Source organism: Drosophila biarmipes, chromosome 3L (assembly GCF_025231255.1).
Source record: "Drosophila biarmipes strain raj3 chromosome 3L, RU_DBia_V1.1, whole genome shotgun sequence".
In the NCBI taxonomy this organism is placed as follows: domain Eukaryota; kingdom Metazoa; phylum Arthropoda; class Insecta; order Diptera; family Drosophilidae; genus Drosophila; species Drosophila biarmipes.
In genome coordinates this window covers 11,411,042-11,425,308 of record NC_066613.1, presented here as the reverse complement: position 1 = coordinate 11,425,308, position 14,267 = coordinate 11,411,042, and the positions used below count along the sequence as shown (strand labels likewise).

The window sequence follows — 14,267 nt, the reverse complement described above, 5'->3', positions numbered from 1 at the left end:
TTTGAAATTAAAAAACCATTATAGACAAGGAGGGTTCGCAATCAGCAGCTGATAATCCGAATGCCGCCAGGGCTGTCATGCCAAATAAAAAGGAAAATATCTCAAGTAATACATATAAATACGAAATAGTCCGCTGACCAAGTTTCGATTAGTGCTTATAAGTCAGTCCAGTTCGGCCCGGTCCGCTAGTTTCACTTTCGACGTCCAACGCTGTCGAGCCGGGAGCTAAACCAAAAATTAAGGATGAAAGGTGCGTGGCTTACCCCAGACCTTAGAAATTTATCTAGTTTTAATTTCGATACGGGCTTATCTGTCTGACAATTTTTTAATTACCCACTCTGTCGCGCCGCGAATGGGCCAACTATAAAAACGCAGAGGCTGCCATTGATTGGGTTAGTAAAGAAATCGGAACGTTCGCTTCAGTCGTCTGCCAAGCGAATTAGTCCAAGTTATATTACCATTCCAAGATGGGAGGTACGTTGGCTCACGGAGTGGATACCTCTCAGTGTTTTTGGTGTAGAATTTAAAAGCAGTTTTGTTGTCACTTTAAATTCTTTGTGCAGTCTTTTTATCACAAACTGTGACATTTTCTGTAAATCCATTGAATTGCTATAGTTTACTAACCATTTATTTTATAAACCAAAATCATTCGACTTTAAGAAGGATTTTTATTGAATTACTTGATTAACTTGATTACTTGGCAGACATTTTGAATTATTTCTTACATTTATTTAAATAAAAATCTATTCGAATCAAAGCTCTACAAAGGACAAAGGAAGTGTTAAAAATATTCCAGAATTATAACTTATTACAATGATTTTGCATTGAATTATTAATTTTGCTACGCCCTCCATACAGCTTTCCACGCAAGGATCTGTGTCCTGGCGGCCTGCCTTCTGATGGCGTCGCAGGCCAGCGGCTACTCGATGGAGCAGATGTGCGCCCAGTGGTCGGGCGAGGGATACATCGGCAATCCGAGCAGCTGCCGCGCCTGGGGATACTGCAGGGGCCAGCAGCTGATCGCATGGAACACCTGCCCGGACGACCTGATCTTCAACGCGCAGACGGGAAGATGCTCCGATCCCGCGACGACGATATGCTCCACCAGTGCGACCCAGACCTGCGCAGCGGCCACCTCGCCCATGTACGTGGCCAATCCGCTCAACTGCACCGAGTACTGCTACTGCGACGGCCTGGGAGGCCTCTCCTACGGCGACTGCGGCGAGGGAGGTGTCTACCAGGCCAGCACCAAGAGCTGTGTGTGGGGACCTGCCTGCCCGCAGGACACCATCTGCCGGTTCATGCCGTCGAACATCTTTGTCGGCGATCCGGAAAACTGCGGTTCCTACTACAACTGCGTGAATGGCTATGGAACCTCCACAAAGTGCGCCGATAACCTGTACTATAATGCCGCCAACGGCCTGTGCCAGTCGACCAATCCCTGCAACAGCGATAACAACAACGGAAACTCCGGCCAGTTCACGGTTGGGGAGACAAATGAAATAATATGCAATAGTACAAACTTTAAAGAGGCACCCTTCATCTATAAAACCTCGACCACTACGGCAGAATCCTATAAGTACGTCTCCGACTTTACGACCTGCTATGGCTACTACTACTGTCCAGATGTGAATGAGGTTGGAGTCTGGAACCAATGTCCCACCGGAACACAATTTGATCCCAAAAAAGGCAAGTGCGTTTCGCCGGCCGCCTATGCCTGTCCCTACAACCGGTGTGGCAACGTAGAGAGCACCTTTATGGCCCAACTGAATACCGAGTGCAAGAGCTACACCATCTGCTCCAGCGGATTGACCGGATCTTGCCCCACCACCTCGCCGTACTACGACGAGGTCCACAATTTGTGCACCTCCGGAAAGCTCGATTACGCTATTTGCAAATCGGCCTAAGTGTTGGGCCTGGTTCAACATCTGGTTATTTACAAATAACTGAATTCCTTTCCGTGTTTTTCACTCTACTCCTGCTAGGACTGCGGGAAAGTATTTACAACAAATTAATAAAAAAAACTCTCGACATCGACCAATCGAACTTCGTTTAAAATGCATCAGCTGAAATTGGGTTTAACATTCGTTTTATTTATTTTGCGCAATATTTATAATTAAATTCTAAGACTTGAAGCTAATTCACGTTTAAAAATGGATTCTTCTGAATCGGGTATAGTCATGACTACTAAATAAGTACAAGACAAAAACTGATGTTGTTGCAAAATGGTATTGTAACATGCATATACATATATAGACCATACAAATATTGTTTTCTAGAATCAAACATAAATTTCTTTTATTACCTATGACGTTGATTTTATTTTGCTCTTTAAGAAGATCAACTGTCTGTAGATGCCTGTAAACGATTTCTACCTTAAAGTATTTCCCCAGAAAAATACTTTATAAAGATAAAGGCTGGTGGATACTTATACCAGCAGATAACAAATATTTTTCCTTGGAACTTACTGGAAAAATAGCGTTATTTGACGTCAGCACTTAGATATTATTTTGATTTTGGTACTTGAACGGCAAAATTATCGAATGCCTCCGGAATTCTCGGTAAACTTTAGTGACGTCAACTTATTGTTATTTTTGATAATGATACAACTAATAAAATACGATTTCAAGAATTTGTATGCAAAGAAACGGGTTCAATCATAAAACGTTCAATATTTAAATATTTGGCATGCAAGTTGATGAAAATGTTTAGAGATACAATGAGTGATAACCAATTAGGCGTTTTATCACAACACTTCTCAGCGATTCCGCGATGTTCGAGAACTGTCAATGGCATTGATGGGGATCTCGACGTGACACATGCAATTTCCCTATCAATGGAAGTCCGTTGATCGGAGTGACACTGATACCGATACCACCAGGAGCCTGCTCTTCTGCGAACGAGACAATTCGATGTTATTGCCGTGTAATTTACATGCGGCCCCGCTATCGTACATCGAAGTTGAGATAGCATGTGCATTTTGGAAATTGTTTTTCGCCGAACAAAACCGAGCAGAATGGTCTTTGCATATTTAAGAGCAGCAGCCTCCGAGGGTGCAGTATCATTTGTGCTGTGATTGCCGCCACCGGGAGATCGCCACGGAAAGTTCCAGTTACCAGGATAAAAGTTAACCAAAGGATACACACCATGAGCATAGGTACGTGCACAAAAGCTTTGTTTTTTTTTAATCGTTTTGCACAAATTTTAGTATAGTAGATTGGAGAGTCTTATTTATGAAGCAGCCCATATGTAAAATATTATTATTTGTAAAACCTGAGTTCTACATTCCTGGACAAATAGGACAAATATCATTGCAAAGTATCATTGTCTAACCGATGACAAGAGAGAGTTATATGCTCCTGACATAGTAATGACTAACTGACTAACAGAGTATCCCCTTGCTTTCGAATCCCTTCAGCCAGCGCCATCCTGTCGCTGCTGTTTGTGGCCAGCGCCCTGGGCGGCGTGATCGAGGACTTTGAGTACCTGTCGGTGGAGGAGATGTGCGAGCTGCTGCCACAGGACACGAGCTTCCTGCGACCGAACACCTGCGACAACTGGGTGCGCTGCGCCACCAACTACAGCGCCCTGGAGCAGGGCGGCTGTGCCGCAGGACTCTACTACAACAAGGAGCTGGGCCGCTGCATCCTGGCCTCGAGTGCCGTCTGCCCGTATGCGGGCGGAGCTATCGAGAAGCCGAAGAACTTGTGCGCCAACGAGACGGAGGGCGCCTTCATCGTGGACCCCAGCAGCAGCAACTGCCGCGGCTACATCCTGTGCAAGGCCAACAAGCAGATCCAGGCCAACTGCCCCAACGAGCTGATCTTCCATCCCACATCCCGGTCCTGTGTGTACGAGACGCAGTACAAGTGCCCCTCCAGCCAGACCAAGAAGTCAAGCCCCGCCTGCCGATCGCTGGCCAACAACACCCGCCTGGCCGATCCCGTCCACTGTGACCAGTACTACGAGTGCGTCAGCGAGGTGCTGCACAGCCGATCCTGCCCCGTGCAGACGGCCTACGACGCGGATCTCGGCTACTGCGTGGATGTGGCCGAGGTGACCTGCTATGAGACGGCCGCCCTGCCGGAGCCGGAGAACACCTTCTGCCTGGACAACGCCACCGGATCCGCTCGCGTGGGCTACTTCGCCGACGATGACTCCTGCTCGCACTACTACATCTGCGGCCAACCCGTCGCCGGCAAGCACGACACGGAGCCCAAGCACCTGAGCTGCCCCATGGGCCAGTACTTCGACTTCGAGAAGCTCTCCTGCCGCGACAGGCTCAACGTGCGCTGCCAGCTGGACAGGTGCGTGGGCACCAACCTGACCTACGTTAACGTCGCCGGCGACTGCCAGAGCTACGGACGCTGCTCCGGCGGAGTGACCATCAGCCTGGGACACTGCCCCACCGGCTACTACTTCGACGAGCGCAACCAGGGCTGCACCCAAACCAACTACCACTACATCGCCTGCTCCGTCTAGGATGCCCAACCGTCAATGTCACTTCCAATTTAAATCAGTAATAAATCGATCCAATTCAGGGTGGAGGTCAAATGCATTCTACGAAAGGAACTACTGTACTTCTTGGCGGGTTAATTTGTGTTTTCTAAGTTACGATCTTTTGCCTTAAAGACGATCCATTTGAGACTATATCCCTATGATCAAAGCAAAATTTGTATGATCATTCTAAATACCCCAAAGGGGCACTAGAAACGTTAATACTGATTTAAATAACGATTTTTCATCAGTATCTTACATAAAAGGGTTTTAAAAATGCACATTTGCATTACGAAGAAAACGTGTGTTTTTAATTTCTTTCTTCTACTTTTCTATAACTTATGGTCGAGGCCAAATAAAGTGATCCTATGCCACAGGTTTTTTGGAGTGGTGGAAATACGGGAGCGGAAATGTTCATTAGGGGAACGAAGACAGGGCGATAAAATTCTTGGCAACCCTTTTGCTATCAGAACGGCGACACACCACGGTTCTTTTTTGGCAATCTGTTTTTCGTGACAGTTGGAGTGCCCGAAAAGTTATCAGTTTTAATTAAAAGAGTACCCCGGCGCAGGGTTCGGAGAATTCCGAACCGATTCCTGATAGGCCGATAACAAATTTGCTACTCGCCAATGCCGCGGAGGCGTTATTTCCGTGTTTGCCTTGAAGCGAGCAAGAAGTATCCGATAGGTCCCCAAGGGTCTTTTTCCTTACAAACTCTTCTTCGACTAATTAAGTAAAAGCAATCACACCTGGCGAAGGAGTGAGAAATGTTATTGGTTATATTACGAAATTTAATCGTTTTTTGGATCACGGATCTTGATCCTTATATGGAAAGTTGCTATAACATATCTCATCTTATTTTTACTGCATAGAACACTTTAGTAAATGTTTGCAAAATACGAGTACTTACCAACACTCGAGTTTTTATGATTTTAGACAAAATCCTTCCTTATAGACGATTTCCTTTGAGGCTGACTCATTAATTTGTTTACCACGCCGCTAAATTATCTTGTTAGCCATTAGTGAATGTATTTGGTTTTAAGTAGATGTACTTCAAGTTCTCAAGTTTAAATGATTGATGAATGAAGTGATTGGGTGAAGTGGTTAAAGTACTCGAATTTTCCTTCTGATAAGTTTATTTGAGTATTTTTCCATCGAAGTTCTTTATTGCTGCCGTTATCCGATATGCAGCTACTAAAATCAAGATATTTGCTGATACCGCTTTTTGAACTCATGAATGGGTTCTATGAACCACTTCCTTAGTACCTTTCCGCTTTCGGGCATGACATCACGGTTCTATGCTGCCAATCGATTCAAGGAAATCGTAGTTAAGATGTGATCCGGTAACTTAATCGTTATTACGCCTGATAACAGCACCATGTGTAGTTATATTTATTGTAGCGGCGACCCAAACAGAGTGTCTAATTAAAACTGATTGCGTACTTCGCTCACGAGACCAACACTTGTGTGGAGGTGCCATTCATCAACCGACGATTTCTGCCAGTGGGGATAAGATATAGCCCATGTGGCTCAGAAATGAGTCAGCTCCGCCACTTCTGTATGAAAAGTCTATTCCGTTTAATCGTATAACTACATAAGTATATCGTATAGCTAATTATAATAAAATTTGTTTCACCTGAAATATAAAGGATATAAGGATAGCCGTTTCTAAAATGATTACTCAGTTACAATTTCACAATTCCATCTAAACACAGAGGTGATCTTTCAGCCTTATAGGCGTTGGCTCTGATAAGAGCACCTGAAATTGTTAAATTTATTATGGCATGAAATAAAACCGAGAGGCTAATTAAAACCGATTACGGCCTAGGCTCACGAGACCGAGCTGGTGGTGGTGGAAGTGCCATCAACTCCGATCGTCAGCTGCTCCACTTGGGAGCCGGTGGTGCCGTCGGTTACCTGGCAGGCGGCATAGGATATCACCTGGGTGGTGCAGCGCTGGGTCAGCTCGTCGAAGTACTCGTCCTGCGGACAGGTTCCCTGGCCAATGACGACGCCGTCCTGGCAGATCGAGTACCCCCGGCACCCGTCATCCGATTCGTTGGCCAGCTGAATGGTGGTGTTGCCCAATCCCACGCACCGGTCGTAGTTGCACCTCACCTTGGATCGGGGCACACAGGCGCCTCCATCGGTGGCCAGGAAAAACCTGCCGTCGGAGCACTTGCCGTGCTCCAGGGTAAACTCTCCGTCTGCCAACTCCTTGCAGTAGTAGTAGCCATTGCAGGTCCGGTTATCGGAGATAAAACCTCCCGTTTCGGGACACACACCCTTTTCGGCAATGTTTGGCACTTCTGTGAGTTCACACGCCACATCCTGGGGATAATCGCACTGGGCCGTGGAGGCCTTGAAGTAGAAGGTGCCGGGACAGGTGCCGTTTATCACCTGGCCATCCCAGCACATCTGGTAGCCATTGCAGCTGTCCGTGTCCTTGACAAAGACGCCATCCGGCAGGATGTTGCAGTAGCTGTCCGGATCCATCTTACTCGAGCACGGAAAGTCCCGGATGCAGTCCTGGGTGCCCGGGTTGAAGTTCATTCCCGTGTTGCAGACACCGTGCTGCCCCTTGCCATTCTTGCAGTAGTAATACCCGTTGCAGGAGTACGGATCGGCTGCGAATCCGGTGGACAGAGCGGCGCAGGGATCACTGGACACGCACTTCACACTGCTGGAACTCAGGCACTTCTGGCTCTCCCTGTCGTAGAAGAGTCCAGTGCCGCAGGTCCCACCAACTGGGCTCCCATCGACGCACTGCACCCACGCGTTGCAGGCCCGCGGATCGTTCATCTTGGTTCCGTTGACCACCAGTTCGCATATCAGAGTCGCATTGAAGGTGGAGGCCCCAGATATCAGGGGCACCATAAGTAGTCCAAAGAACAAGACGAATTTGGTTTCTGTTTGCAGAAAATGGCCATTAGTATAGCTTAATTCAAACTTAACAAATTCAGACAAACGTATCTGAATTAATAAATGCTATTTTTTATTTAAATATGTGCTTGCCTTTATTTCAAAAGGATTTATGTAAGAGTAAGCTATCCAAAATTTGTTTTTAAGTGTTGTTATAACTTTTCTTATAAGTTCTTCTTGTAACTCATTACACAATTATAAATGATAAGAGATACTTCAGATAAAATAACAACAGTCGCTGAAAGATTTGGGATAACACTTACCCATCTCGCTTTGAGGAAAACTTGTTATGTTTTAGGGAAGAAAATAAACAATCCTCTACACTAACCGGCGGAAAAACGTCTAACTGGAAGCCCCTTAACTTTGGCATTAAATACATGACCAGAGACAATGCTTACCTCAATTAGTTTCGGGCGTTCCGAAAGGTCTATAACTTTCGGAGCATTAACTTAGTGTCTGAGCTGTCGTCAGTGGCCAAAATGGACGCATGGCGTATTTATATTTCAGTTTTATCAGGTTCTGTTAATTCTCAAATTGACAAGTGATAAATTTGACCACTGCCGCTTCGCAGTTCGATTAAAGACACATTTATTTTTGTTCATTGAGCTTAGCTCATACGGCTCTTTTTTCCTCAATGAAAACTCTTACGATTTTTTACAATTAAATTCCCGTCAATTTATTACCAACAATATTATATAAAACTTTTTAATTTAAAATAAGAGGTAATTGTCCTAATCTTCTTCGATTAAAGACACATTTATTTTTGTTCATTGAGCATGGCTCATACTGCTCTTTTTTCCTCAATGAAAACTCTTACGATCTTTTACAATCAAAATCCCTAAAGCATGCCGTTAATTTATTACCAACAATATTATATAAAACATTTTATTTTCAAATAAGAGGTAATTGTCCTAATCTTCTGTGTCCGAGCTGATAGGACTGGTACATACGACATTAAGGTATTAATAGATGATGATGACCAATTTCTGTATAAATTTGGAGATTAGACTTAAGTGGTTTAGATTACTACTTTTAATTATAATTTAATAATTTACCTGGAATTTGCTTCACTTCAAATCATTTTTATATATTTTGTGAACATTTAATTGAACTTTAGCCCATAAGGCATGTTTAGCTGCTCCAGTAACAAACAACTTGCTGGGAATCGTCATCTATGGGAAATAATGGGTAAGTCATTGTTGCTAGAAGGCTTTGAAGCAGAATTCGAATAAAATATGTGGGTAAGTCCTAAAATAGGTAGGTAATTTAAAGCCAATTTAGATTACTCTTATCAGCTGACTTTCCCAAATCGAATCCAAATACCATTTGAAAATGTATCATTAAATTTGGGAATCATGTGGTTCTCTTACGACTGGAAGTTGCCAATAATTATCTAATCAAATTTGTTGCAAAAATATTGGACAAAAATATAAGACAATGAAAGGAAGTCTAATAGTTGAACTTTTTAAAAACGATTTCTTCCGAGAATTCGGTGGTTTACCGGTCTTTTTATTACCAATCAATAGATTATCTTTATCTTGCTCTTGGCCTCAATTCGGGCCTATGTTTTACCGTAATTGTATGTAGTTGAAGCAGTTTCAAATAAAACCATTTTACACTAATTATTTTTTTTTTAAGTTTTATTTGGGGGAAACATTCTGTATACAATCTAAATTAAATACAATTATTATCGGTTTATTTTGGTGTGTCCGGATTCCGGGGAACTTCTTATCCACTACTTGGTTGACCTGTCAAATGGGCCATCGATCATGCAAAAACAGAGCTGCTTATACTGGTTGCCTGTGGCGATGTATCACAAAGTCGATTCCCTGGCCTGACGGCTCGTCGATCAATTTGGACAGTCCAGCGGACCGAAGATAAACCCCGGGCTGGACTCGCAATAAAAACCCCTGGAGGCCAACATCCACAAACAGTATACAACTAGGAGCCACCAAAAAACAGAGCTAAAGAATGGGTGGGTTTTGGAACTAAGAAACTTAGTTAAGTTGAAAAAGTACTAATATACATATGATTTTAATTCCCCAGGTGGACACAAAGGATCCATCATCGCAGCCGTTGCGCTGCTGGTCGCCTGTGCCGCTCCAGCGACCGCCGAACTGAACGTGACCGCCTTGTGCCTGCTGGTCAGCAATGGAAACTACGTGGCCAGCCTGGACTGCTCCACGTACTACCAGTGCCAGGGATCCTCGTACACGGCCATGTCCTGTCCTACCGGCTACTACTTCGACAAGAATGCCCAGCAGTGCACGGGTACTGCGCCAAGCACCTGCACCAGCAGCACCAATCCTTGTCTGGGCAAGGCGGTGGGCACCTTTGCCGCATCCCCTTCGTCCTGCGGTGGCTACTACTATTGCGGAGCCTCCGGCGCCGTGAGTGGCAGTTGTCCTGCCGGCGAGAACTTCAATCCCACGACCATGGCCTGTGTGTACAAGAACAATTATCCCTGCTCGGAGTCCATTAGCGGAGACAGTGCCTCGGCCTCGTCGGTGACCCTCAACCTGTGCAATCTGGTCAAGGATGGCGTCTACTTCGGCAGTCCCTCGAACTGCAGTCGTTGGAACTTCTGCCAGGACAACGTCCTGCACTCGGGAACCTGCGAGGCTGGACTGGTCTTCAATGTGCAGGCCTCCAACTGCGGCTACAAGACGGCATCGTCCTGCTCCCAGGTGACCAACGATCCATCTCTGACCGGAGTGGTCACGAACCCCACCACCTGCACCTCGCCGGGATCGATGATCGCGGCCACCGCTTGCAATCAGTACTATATTTGCTCCTCCAGCCTCAACTACCAGCTGATGACCTGCCCCTCGGGATACTTCTACGACACCATCTCTAAGGCCTGTGTGACCAGGATGAGCGCCAGGAACAACTGCGACAGGTGTGTGGGCACCACCGCCAGCTTCGTGAACGCCTACTCGAGCAGCAACTGCTCCGACTACCTGTACTGCGTGAACGGTGTCCAGAAGGCCGTGGAGAGCTGTCCCACCAACTACTACTTCAACGAGAACCTCGGATCCTGTGTCAACGGTGTGGAGCCCAAGTTCCTGTGCTGCAACCCCACGGGAAGCAGCGGAACTGCGACCACCGCCGCTCCATCCACTTCGGATGGATCATCTTCTAGCTCTTCGGGATCATCTTCCAGCGGAACCTCCACCGGAACCTCTACTGGTACTTCCACCGGAACCTCTACGGGAACGTCCACCGGAACCTCTTCGGGAACCTCCACAGGAACCTCTACGGGAACATCCACTGATACTTCTTCAAAAACCGATTCCTCCACCGGAACCTCTACGGGAACCTCCACTGATACTTCTTCAAAAACCGATACCTCCAGTGGAACCTCTACGGGAACCTCCACTGATACTTCTTCAAAAACCGATACTTCCAGTGGAACCTCTACGGGAACATCCGATAAAACATCTACAGGAACTTCAACTGGAACTACAAAATAATCGATTAGGCTCTTTTGCACTAGAAAATATATTATATATAATCCAGCAAACAATAAAATAAATTACTTCGAGTATACTTCATTATTTTTATACAAAAATGTTGCTGTAAAAACATAGGTTTTTACCCGTTACTCGTAGATTAAAGGGTATACTAGATTCGTCGCAAAGTATGTAACAGGTAGAAGGAAGCGTTTCCGATCCCATAAAGTATATATATTTTTGATCAGGATCACAAGCCGTCTGTCCGTATGAACTCGGAAATCTCGGAAACTATAAGAGGTAGAACAGTCAGACTTGGCATGCAGATTCCTGGACTTCCTGCCAAGCCCATTCTAACGCCTACAAATGGCTTAAACGCCTAAATCTGTAGGCCGCCCACATAGCATCTACTGAAATAGCCGGTAGGTGGCGCCCTTAAATATCGCCTTGCTGCTTATATATCTGCATCCCCTTTTGCTTCCTTAAGCTGAGTAACGGGTAGCTGATAGTGATTCCTTGATTTTTTTTGTCGAGTTACACAATACCCACCCTTTAAGGTAGGCAACATATTTTGTAACAGGTTACCAATAGTATAAAAATGCTTGAAATTGCTTTTAATTATAGTTTAGTTTTTGGTAAGGGTAATGTTTATGATGGAAATGTTACCCGTAATCACTGTCGTACCTGTATTCATTACGTTCTGATGAGTTAACATATTTATGTAGTTATAAACTTTTATATTGTGTGAATACTATCCGAATAAACCGAATTTAACTTATAACGCTAGTCTCAATTATGTGCTGCAGCATATCAAAGGTACATCGGAAATTTCCAATCAATTTACGGATATCCCAAAAGAGTATAAAGACCATTTTATAGAGCTCATTTGGCATGGTAATAAAGTCGAAAGTAAACACTAAGCGAACTACAGCCGAAAAAAGTTTACTGGCTAGAACTACGTCATCCAAAGCAGATAAGCAACTATTGAAAATCGGTTAATGTATAAATGATAGGTATAAAATAAACATAAAATTTATATATTTATTACAAAAAATGATTTTGTTCCTGTTATTCCGTATCACAACAAATTTATTTCCATTAACAACATTTAATTTATCGTCATTCTACTGCAATAGGTTATCCTTTTTTGGATCTTGCAACACCTGGCTTGGGTGTTAGTTTTCAAGGCAGGCCTTACGACATTGATAAAGATAATGGTGTGGCGTCAATCGCTTCTTTTTTTAATTATTAAGTTGCGGAACATATCGAAATAGAGTATGATAGCGGCTGACTTGCGTTTAACTTTAATTAAAATTGGAAAATAACAACCAGACAAGATGTTCAGCGCGTATCTGGTGGAATAAATAAAAAATTGAACCATGTTCCTATGTCTATAATTCCTGAGAATAGCTGGCTTATCTACAGTCAATTTACGATCTAGATGGCCAAGTTCGCGGCGTATACCTATAAAAACCAGGCGGTGGGAAAACTCCTACATCAGTCTTCCGACTACCTTTCATTGGGCAATACAAGTGGTGTTATTCGTTCCCCGAGAGACCAAAAGTATTACCAATTAACGATGGCAGGCAAGTGTGGCGAGTTCTTACCAATAGTCCAGTGGATAACCGCGAGGAATTCTGTCCAAAGCGATGTGTGAAGTGTGATTTTTAACTTGTGATTTGTGACTCGCAGGCAAACTCCTACTGGTGACGATCCTGTGCCTGATGGGCGGCAGCGCCTTGGGCGAAGATATCTTGGAGGGCACCTACAATGTGACCGCTTTCTGCACGGCGGTGAAGATCGGAACCCAGCTGGGCAGCCTCGAGTCCTGCCAGAAGTACTATGTCTGTCAGTCCACCGGCCCCGTTGTGGCCGAGTGTCAAACTGGCTATTCCTACGACTACAAAAAGAGCACCTGCGCCCTGTCCAGCCAGGTGGATTGCTACTACGGCGTTGCAGAGCCTTGTGCCGGAAAGAATGGAACCTGGGTGCCGAACACCGCCGTCTGCGGCGGCTACTACTATTGCGACAATGGTGTTGGAAAGGCAGGAAGTTGCCCACCGAACCAAATATTCAACTCCGTCAAGGTCGCCTGCGACTGGGGATCCTGCCAGTCCAACCTGGGCGATAGCGATGAGATCGTTCTGACCTCGCTCTGCGATGTGGCGCCCCCCAACCAGTACTTCGGCGACACCAAGGACTGTGCCACCTGGAACTTCTGCGTATCCAACAGCAGTGGCGTCTTCCTGCAAACTGGCAAGTGCCCAACTGCCAACAAACAGGATGTAAGTTAACTCTCTCTTAGCAGCCATTGTTAATTATTTATTGCGAACCAAACAGTCAAGTTTTAAAAGCGAAGGATGCTTGGAAATATTCTATCTACAGCGATATTAGTTAATCTCTTGAAATCTTCTGTTATTTTTTTTCCTCATTACTGGTCACAGTTCAACTCTTAATGGGAGTAATATCCACTAAAATAAGTTGGGAATGCTTTTTTGTCACAAAAAACACTTTGTAATGAAATGATTTTCATTATCAATATCATTCTTAAGATCTGTCTAACCGTTTTTTCATGGCATTCCCTTAGGTCTATAACGCTGCCACCCAACAGTGTACCTACAACACGACTTCCGTGTGCACCCGTGTGACCGGAGTTCCCTTGAGCAGTGCCTCCACTTCGTGTTCTACGGATGGAGAAAAGCAGGCATCGGCCACCGTCTGTGGCACATACTCGGTGTGCACGAAGGGCAAGTGGGTTCAGCAGTCCTGCTCCACTGGATACTACTACGATGTGCTTCAGAAGATCTGTGTGACCCGCCAGTTGGCCACTCCCGAGCCGGGCTGCAACCGTTGCCAGTATTCCGATAAGCAGTTCGTGAACGCCGTCAACTCGGAGAACTGCTCCTCGTACTACTACTGCAACAGCAACAGAGATGCCACCTTGCTCAGCTGCCCCGAATCGTACTTCTTCAACGAGGCGGTGGGCGCCTGCAAGTCCGACGACGAGATGGAAGCCTATGTGAAGAACAACGGAGCCTGCTACGGATCCAGTCTCACCACAACCAGCGATACCACTGACGATGGTGCCACTACGGTCGATGAATAAGCCGAATCACCCAGTCCAGGATTACTGAAAGGGAACTCGCCGACACGGGACAATCTGCAAACACGATCCTATATATTTACCATTTAGTATTCAGCACCTATAAAAGGCAATAAAGCTATGTTCGCAAGCAAAGTGTTACAGTCTCTACTATACATACAATATTATATGGCTCTCTCTTCTACGGTTTCAGTTCAGCAGTTAGCCAGCTTAGTCGATAATAATAGAAGCAAAAGAATAGCAGGAAAAATTAATTAAATGGTACATCTTATTCAAGTTTTACACCTTCATAT

The 14,267-nt window shown here is 45.1% G+C and overlaps 5 protein-coding genes across 6 annotated transcripts; 4 read left to right on the top strand and 1 right to left on the bottom strand.

The window, feature by feature from the left end:
* Window positions 1-180: 180 nt before the first annotated feature.
* On the top strand, window positions 181-2,041 carry LOC108028086 (peritrophin-44). Of its 2 annotated transcripts, none has more exons than XM_017099728.3 (2): window positions 181-250; window positions 859-2,041. In XM_017099728.3, exons 1-2 carry the CDS (start codon window positions 244-246, stop codon window positions 1,905-1,907), a joined length of 1,056 nt encoding a protein of 351 aa, XP_016955217.1. In that variant the 5' UTR covers window positions 181-243; the 3' UTR covers window positions 1,908-2,041. The 2 variants fall into 2 exon arrangements, with proteins under 2 accessions (XP_016955217.1, XP_016955216.1); XM_017099727.3 differs by lacking the exon at window positions 181-250 and adding an exon at window positions 401-474.
* A 1,005-nt stretch (window positions 2,042-3,046) lies between these two features.
* LOC108028097 (peritrophin-48) lies at window positions 3,047-4,568 on the top strand. Its single transcript, XM_017099742.2, has 2 exons — window positions 3,047-3,157; window positions 3,419-4,568. Exons 1-2 carry the CDS (start codon window positions 3,148-3,150, stop codon window positions 4,480-4,482), a joined length of 1,074 nt encoding a protein of 357 aa, XP_016955231.1. The 5' UTR covers window positions 3,047-3,147; the 3' UTR covers window positions 4,483-4,568.
* Window positions 4,569-6,327: 1,759 nt separating this feature from the next.
* On the bottom strand, window positions 6,328-7,760 carry LOC108028150 (peritrophin-44). The gene is made up of 2 exons (XM_017099807.3): window positions 7,683-7,760; window positions 6,328-7,406 (listed from the first exon to the last, which is right to left on the bottom strand). Exons 1-2 carry the CDS (start codon window positions 7,684-7,686, stop codon window positions 6,328-6,330), a joined length of 1,083 nt encoding a protein of 360 aa, XP_016955296.1. The 5' UTR covers window positions 7,687-7,760.
* A 1,604-nt stretch (window positions 7,761-9,364) lies between these two features.
* LOC108028103 (peritrophin-48) lies at window positions 9,365-10,962 on the top strand. Its single transcript, XM_017099750.2, has 2 exons — window positions 9,365-9,394; window positions 9,466-10,962. The coding sequence occupies exons 1-2, from the start codon at window positions 9,391-9,393 to the stop codon at window positions 10,890-10,892; spliced, it is 1,431 nt and encodes a 476-aa protein (XP_016955239.1). The 5' UTR covers window positions 9,365-9,390; the 3' UTR covers window positions 10,893-10,962.
* Window positions 10,963-12,378: 1,416 nt separating this feature from the next.
* LOC108028073 (peritrophin-48) lies at window positions 12,379-14,109 on the top strand. The gene is made up of 3 exons (XM_017099714.2): window positions 12,379-12,457; window positions 12,564-13,156; window positions 13,459-14,109. The coding sequence occupies exons 1-3, from the start codon at window positions 12,451-12,453 to the stop codon at window positions 13,975-13,977; spliced, it is 1,119 nt and encodes a 372-aa protein (XP_016955203.1). The 5' UTR covers window positions 12,379-12,450; the 3' UTR covers window positions 13,978-14,109.
* Window positions 14,110-14,267: the final 158 nt, after the last annotated feature.